Source organism: Opisthorchis viverrini, assembly GCF_000715545.1.
Source record: "Opisthorchis viverrini unplaced genomic scaffold opera_v5_33, whole genome shotgun sequence".
Classification (NCBI taxonomy): domain Eukaryota; kingdom Metazoa; phylum Platyhelminthes; class Trematoda; order Opisthorchiida; family Opisthorchiidae; genus Opisthorchis; species Opisthorchis viverrini.
In genome coordinates, this window is record NW_008751689.1 from 2,289,935 (window position 1) to 2,298,372 (window position 8,438).

Below are 8,438 nucleotides of genomic sequence, written 5' to 3' on the forward strand. Positions count from 1 at the left end.
CAACACGCCCAACTGAAAGGGCTGTGATACAATGCGCGGAATCGCCAGACTGGATACGCCTATTACTTACATTGTTTTCCCACATATGCTGCTAAAATGTCTTGTGGTGGGGATATATGATTAAAGCTCGTGACGCATGCGAGCCGAGGCATTGCAAGTTACCTTAAAGTAATTTTTGCACCCATTTTGTTTCTCATTGAAGTATGTGGAGGAAAGTGTGGAAAAAATCTGAAAGAATATGATCAACTGTGGACATCGATCTGAATAACTGCACGGCTACCCGTCCTGGTTTATCAAGAGATAACACCTGAGGATGATCTTCATCCAGGTGATTAGTCATTAAAAGACCAGCGACAAAGCGACGTCACTGGGGTCGTCAGTAAAAGGATTTCTGCAAAATAGGTTTTGGAGTGCACTGAGATCATTAATTACTTAATGCGTGCTCCGTTTAATATGATAGTGAACAAAGTGTGTTTCATATGAGTGTTGCTGAAATGCAGGGAAGCTTTCAAATGACTTCGTTACATTCCCTTAGTGTCGGAAAAGGACTGTTCAACAAGGAACGCAATAGTTTTATAGCGGACTGGCGAGTGCACAATTTACAAAGGACCTCGCGGCATTTAAAGGGCACGCTGATCCAGGCTTTCCGATCGGCGTTTGGTGAACATCATCATTGACGGTGCTTCTATGACATGCCTGAACACTTATCGTCGTCGTTGGTTGCTGAATTGATTGATTGGTCGTCTGGATTCCCGCTGGCTTCCCCGGTATAGCGTACAGTGTGGATGAATGTTGTCCTGGGAGCATGTCATCCAACGACCTCAAGAAATCCAGCAAATAAATAGCCGTACTAAGAGACAGACAAGTCTTACGCGAGTATGACAGAAGTATCCATGCCGGATAACTTGCCACACTCTTTGGATCATAATGAACGCAGTTCTTCGAATGGCCGTAGTCAGCGAAATCGAGTGCCACAGTTGCACAGACAGCTCTTTTAGAGGAAATATTTAAGACGAGTGGTCCATCTGTATACGGTTGTTGAAACACAGCGCTCGATACCGAGGCTGCCAGGATTCTTCCTATAGACCTGTCAGTCCTATTAACTCTTCACCGAAACGCATCAAACCGCGTTTCGCTCAAACAAAACATATAGCCACCCGCATCATGGAGTGCTGAACCCGGATTAAGTGTACAAGTGCACGACTTAACGCTATAGCCAGACCTGTTTTAGATTCCGTACAACCGTGCATGGATAGGGTAACTGAAACGAAAGGAGTACTGCCAACAACATTCCATATTTTGGAATGTTGCAATTCTGCGATTTTCGCCTACAAAAACAAAGTTCATTGGAGCGCTTGTTTGGCAACTTGCCGAGTTCAACTTCATTTAGACTAGCCACCTGAGGTCCCATCAGTTTTGGAACCTATTTGCACTTTCGAATTGGTCAACTAGCTGGCCGGACCTCTTCGTACGCTATAGCCGCGCACTTAAAATAATTCTAATATTCTTAGCTTACTTTCAAGTAGTTAATAAATTGAAGAGAAATTCTGTCAGAACAATACAGGGATGAGATTCGCAGACACCTTCAGAATTTTGAAAGGATGATCCTAAGTGACAGGTTTCGTAAGGGGCTGTCTTACAAATGAACCAAATGGCCGACTGAAAAGACCTAGACTTTGAAGTCGACAATTGGGCAGAACGTGGAACCAGGTATATGAAGAAATTCCATACTCATGCCTCCCTCCAGATTTCCTGCATTTCTGAACATCGCTATCTCTGTTCCTTTCAGTAAGCCCGTGGTAAAACGTCAATATGCCAGGTGACGTCCACAAGCGTCGCACCAGTGATACAATCAACTTAACGGACATAAATATTCCAGAAAAGGCTTCTGTCTACGAACAGTTAATTTCACCATGAGCTTGAAGGAGCTCCTCGAAAGAGCTGAGCATGCCATAAAACATGCTGCATGGCTCGTTTTATCGTTTATATGGAAACACAATGTGGTGTTATCAGTCAAAAGAGTCGAATTAGTACCATATTAACCGTCAAGGATTTTTAAGTGCACAACGCATCCTTGAAGCAATTAATCGTTAGCGTTTCAAGAAGCATCGGGCTATACGCTACGAACGAATAGCAAAGTTCGTCTTGACTAGATGCCTGCTGATCGATCGTTTGAGTGTTGGTTCGTTCTAAGTCAGGCCAGGAAGAATCAGCACACTACAAAGCTCTTCGGGTGAGTGTTCTTCTCCTCCGGTCATTTCCAACAATCCAACTCCAAGTGAGTTGATAAACACGATCAACGTTTGGCAAAGCTGACGCCGGTGTTCCGATCGGCGCCAAAATACACAAGTCACCGATCACCCCAGTGTCAAAAAGAGCCTACGATTCGAACTACAAAGAATGCTTGCTGTCTACTTGACTTATGCACTTGAATAACGACTCAACTGCCCAATGCTCAAATTTGTACGCAAGTGCCGTGATTTGGACCCCGTATATGAAGTGGACATCATCAACATACCTGCGACTGCAAATAAGGAGTGAAATCACACACGGTGATCGAAGAGACATGACAGGCGCAAGTAACCGAAATCCAGCTTACTGAACAGGTGTCCAACCTGCCCAGTTTTCGAGGAAGTCAATTCCTATTCACACACAAGCATTTGTGCTTCATACGTGACTCATCAAAATTCTACAGCTGTCATTTTGGTATTTCAGTAGTAGCTTCATTCAAGCCTCTGTTCAGCATACGTATTTGCCAGAATCTTTTCAACTTCCACACCATCCATTAAGAGACTCACGTGAATCACCGCATGACCTTGTTGTTCGGTACACCGCTTTGAGAGTAGTGTTAGTTCGTTTGCTTAAAAATCGCACTCAAATGTCTTCTATTCCCGAAATTGAATCAGTCTTGTCTCAACTAATGTTGCCTCACAAACAATAGCATCAAGTTGGCCGTCGTGCACTCCAGAGTTGAGTACCACTTTTTTGACTACTTGACTAAGGTTTAGCCTGTTGTCCATCGATGAACAGACTATAAATTTGGTGAACTATCTGCTGATCGCGGAGGACTAATGTGATGAAACACAGTGATTGGTTGTAGCTATACGAGATCATTTATTGCCAGGGTCTGTGTAAGAGTCAGATGGACTCTGTTTGTAGATCTGGCATTTCTTTTCTCGCGTTCCCCACTAGGTCGATAATCTTGAAACCTACAGTTGTGTGCCACGAAGGTTCAGCGTATTTTCATCGAGGAACCTGCTATTTTTATCGGAGAGTAGTCTCTTATTTTCAAATAATTACAGTGGATTTCATGACTTTAGCTGAGCAAGACATTTATTTGACCCATGAGAAAGAGAGCTTTAATCAAGACGGGCTTTGCATTCATAAGAGTTGAATAATAAACTTGAAAAGAGAGATTTTAACAATATATCACTCTGGCAAACCGACTGACTCGTTCGGCTTTGAATAGGCACCTCAGAATAAGGAATGATATGAGTCCACACCAAACAGCTCAGATGTGTACGCTCATTCAAGGTAAGAAAAACCCTCGACAAGAAACTGGAGAGTGGAGAATGGGGTGACTAAGTCTGGTAGAGACGTTAGACCAGCCTCAAATAGTATTCCGATTCTCCGATGCAAACCCCAAAACCCGAAATCATAAGGGCATCATCGCCGAAAGCCACGTAACCAGAATTTTCACCTGGCCAGAACTTATGAGAGGTGGATATTAGAAGCACTTAAATGAATATTATCCCAGAATTCTCCTGTCATTATTTTTCACACGGAAATCACGAAGCTCTATCAAAGTGACAGGACCTTCTTTGGTCTCTGATATAACTACACTGTGGACATTCCACGGGTCACAGCATGTTTTGGCCCCAAACATAACGGTCACCGGTCTCTCTAAGAATAAAAGCAGTCAGATTTTCCTATTCCTGACCCCTGTCTGCTCTATATGTCCTTCCATCGGTAATTCATATGGTAGACAGGCGCTGGATTCGTAGCTATTGCTATAGGTCATTCGCCTGCCACCAGATTTCATGTCAGCTCAACTGAGGGTTCCTTGAGGAAAAGGATGGTCTCAGGACGCAAATACAGCAATTCACACTTTTATCATCCATTGTGTACGGCAAGTGCAAACTTGCTGGTTCGTGATCATTTCGGTCCGATTGTCTTGGGTAGGATTTACGATGGTAGGCGAGGTAGCAAACACTTTGAAATATGAGGTGGCGCGACCTGTACACGCCACCTGCCCGCTCGTTGTTTGTTGCTCCTCGTGTCTCAAGATTTGTTGCCTTTGCTGAGTACCATCCTGATGGTTTTCCGCTGACAGTCCGACGTCCGTCTCCTCTTCCTCCATACACTGTTTTGCTTGTTTCGGAGGTCTGATTAGACTTATCGCTTTCACCTTAGAAGGACTGCTAAACTGGTTGATCATAGCTGATTGCCATAAACCTCCCAAACCTATATAATGATCGTACATGCTGGAATGAGTTATTTTATGGGTACACCTATGGTATGATGCCGTCATAACCACTGTGTGTCTCAGCTCTCTTCTTCAACAACGAGGAGCTCGGGTGAGCCTTCGGTAAAGCAGGCTGAAACCTAATGTATATAACCACTACTTGGTATGTTGGAACATGCAGTGGTTCGATTGGCGGAAAAAACCTCAGTAATCAAACACATTTGGTGTAGAATGAGCAATCGTGATTGCTCATCCAGAAATGCCAAATGATCCAGCTTTGTGAGACCTGTCAAACCTTACTACCTGTTTGAAGTCATGCACGATAGCTATTGGAAACAGAATTTACGGAGCTGTCATTCATAAAATACAAGCTAAAGGTCAAAAACTCACTTTCGAATCTGGTGCTAAAGTCTCAAGCTTTTCGTATGCCTTCACAAGGCAAGTGTGAATGGCTTTCATTTCATCTTTGGTAAGAACCGGAGCCATTTTTTCAGAGGAATCCGGCTCACGAGTAACCGGACCATTTAAGGCTTCGGTAGATTTTCCATTTCTAACCGGACTAGATGCTGAACAATGAGATTTGCGTCGTCCATCAGGGGTAGCTCGTCGAGTTCGGAGATCGGCGGCGAATAAGAGGGTCGTCGTGGTGGTCGACGGCCTCTTTGAGAAGTTTTAATCCTTGCTTCAAGCCACTCAATCGAGCTTCTGAGATCACCCGGATAGTCTGACGTTTGATAGATCTGAATGGAGGGAAATATACAGAAAGTATAGACGAGATATGTTCACAAGAATGCTGCTATACTGCTGCTACATATAGCTGGTAAGAATGCGTAAGCAAGTCTTTTCCAGAGTATCGACTAACATCCTTGTGACATGCATATAGATGACCCCGTTGAAGTCCCTAATCAATAGAAACTTGAACTATTGCCACGTGAAACTCTTTAAAGGTGGAATCGTTGTCATCTTGATCCATGTCACCCGAACTGACAGAAACATACGTGTGATATGATATCGTTTCTTTTACTCTCTTCAGTGACAGTCATAAAAATGCAAAAGTATGCTAGAAACAATGTTGAACAGACAATGATTGATTGATTTCTGCAAGTCACCTTGCCAGTGCCAGGGCAACCAAATCGTTTGACTCAACTGTTTTGTGTACATATTGCAGGCTTGTTTGTTGTGATCACCAGTGCCTCGCTTATCGCTAAAACCTTGTGGTCTGTTTGATTGTGGCTTAACTACTCACCAGTCTGTGTTAGAAACAGCTTAAAACTTCGGTAACCATGGGAGTGTTTTAACAGCAGTTCACACATTATAACCTAATGTGTACTTCCACCTTGAACTTGGGAGGCTTATTGCAGCTAAAGTCGTTCGGACCATGTGACGGTAGTTAACGACCGATCGGTTCTTCGCATACAATTATTGTGGGTTTGATCTAAAGACGCCGAAAGTTTATAGGTGAATAAGACAGCAACTTCTGTTGCGCTTCGACGTTCAAGACCCTTCAGGTGGAACAAATGACCACGATAAAATTATAGAGAGATCTAGGCTTCGACCTCAGTACAGATAATATTTGATTGGGAACGACATCTATTTATGTGAGAAGCATAACTATAAACTAAAAATCAACTGGCATTTCCGATTCAGCGGTTTGTTGGGTACCACCTACTACATTACACATGAATGTACTCTTCCCTTAACCACCACATCATGTAACCTATTAAGTTGTACTGAGCACCTCTGGGACTACATTAAGTGATCGCAAGCTTAAGACGACAATAGTACGAGGAGTTTAGTTGTTGGTGAATTCCACATTTGGCTCCACCTGACAGTCCCGGTGCTTGGCTTGCAAGGCTGTAATCGACGTCAACGGTGTTCGTGCTGTTAGTCTCTTTACAGACTGTGTGAACGTCTAGAAAGTTATAAACCTAAGAATGCTTCAAGTAGGTTTTTACGAGGTGTTTCAATATCCTTTTTTTCTTTATTACTTCAGGCTATAGCTGTATATCATTGTAGGGCTGTACGACATCATTGTCAGGGCTTACGACGATGTCGGCAATGAAGTAAACCAACTTCTTTATCAGAATACCCTAGCGTGTTTGTCAGTTCGTCTGTTTTTGGCCGGTTAGATAGGCAGCAACACTCCAGATCGGTTTTACCGGAGAAAATCTGTCAACAGTTTACCTCTAATCCACATGGTCAACACAGGAAAACAGACCAACGTTGAGATGGCTTCTAAATCTAACAATAAAGCTTGATCAATGTTGCCGAAAGTAACCTGATCTGGAGTTGTAGCCAGTGCTAAAACCATCAGCACACATCGTTGAGAGCCTTAGCTTTATGTTTGGAAAAGCTTTGTATAAACACTAACGCTCACTTGGTCAGAAAATGGCACGTCAACCCCAATTCACTCTCAGCATAACTCATAAATTCTGACGAATCTGCTGACCCTATGTTGTGGATGTTTACCTAATCCCAGCCCACTCTATCGATTGACTGTATCCGTATGTCTCAGCAAGATGAAGTGGTTAGCTTTGCTCGTTCTTGGAAGACGCTTAAGTAGTTTGGTCGTTGAAGGAAATCGCAGAGGGCCAGCAGACGGACAAATCATTAGCATCTACACCTGTGAAGAATAGAACGGCTTGTGATCTATTCGGTTTCCGCATAACGCAAGCTGAGGTGCGCAGTTTAGATGTTGGATTACATGTATACTGAAATGGCTTATCTCACCCGAGCTAACGGACCAACGTGTTTGATTCGACATAATCGTTCAGAGAGACTGACTCAACAAACAAGCAGGCATCTTCAAAAAATTTCAGGTCTCTTCCTCTTTTTCAATCAGGCATTTGTGATCCGTGGACGAAAAACAGGTAACACCGATATATGATCAGCCAAACTGCGACCGAACATCAGGGTGGTCGTTCAAATGACCTAAGTCATTTTTGTTCCGTTTTTCTCCGATCGCTCGGTACTTTCCGAGGAAATTTTCCATTTTACCCAGAGTTTGTGTTATAATTGAGTCTACACAAGCTGTGCCTGAAAAAATTAGTGGGCATTTAATTCTTCCTCAGAGTAAATGTTTTTGTTAATTTTGATCCCAAGAACATGGCGGCCATTATACACGCCACTTCTCTTCTGAAAAGTCTTGCGCTAGGAGAAGAAATTGACAAGAGTCCAGTAAAATATAATTTCCCCTATTAATCCATTCTAAATGGATTAATTCTTCATAGTGTTCATTTTAACGCAATACAATGTGATATTGAAACACAGGTACCAAACAAGTCAACTAAACAGGCTAATCAATCGTACACCATCGGTCATTGCTGTCCAGAACATGCCTCTATTGTCGAGGTCATTGGACGTTTTGAATCATTCCCAACGCACTGGACAATGCTATACAAGACAAGTGCGATCGATGAAACATTCGCCTTTTTCCAAAACCACCCGCAACCACTGAAATATGGATGGAGTTTTCAATCAATTGGAAAAAGTTTGGAACCGATTGAGAAGTCATCGTTTCAAAAGAGCTTGGTAAACAATCAACCGTTTTTATTTGGGTAACGTTTCACTTTTGACACAAAAGCTTCATCAGGCCAAGTGAACAGATCACCAAATTGGCCAGGTTATAAGACAGACGGGGAACCAATCAGTAAGTCCTCTTCACACTAGATCAGTGTTGAGTGTCAATTAACAGCTCTTGTCGGCTAGCGTGGGTGTCAAAATCTTGAATTGGTGGGTTGGAGGAGTTTCAAATTACTTCCAATCGCTTTTCGTTCCTTAATCATCCCCTTCAGGGTGCTTCACTTGACAATTCAACCCGGGTGCCACTGGTAGATCCTTGATCATCGGGGGACGTGAATGTTACGACAATTTAGTTGGGGGGAGGGGAGGTGCGTAAGGTTAAGTGGAGTTCAGGTGATGACCACTCTTCCCTCTGATGATCGCACACCAACACGTGTTAGCTCGAATGACC

The 8,438-nt window shown here is 43.1% G+C and overlaps 1 protein-coding gene across 1 annotated transcript in view; it reads right to left on the reverse strand.

Annotated features, from left to right (window-relative positions):
- Positions 1 to 8,438, reverse strand: part of T265_02644 (hypothetical protein) — a gene marked incomplete at both ends in the record, with an annotated part of 80,433 nt that overhangs the window by 43,556 nt on the left and 28,439 nt on the right. Inside the window, one exon of the mRNA XM_009166942.1 lies at positions 4,856 to 5,205. Within this exon, the coding sequence (XP_009165206.1) occupies positions 4,856 to 4,951 (96 nt within the window). The remainder of the gene's footprint in view (positions 1 to 4,855; positions 5,206 to 8,438) is intronic.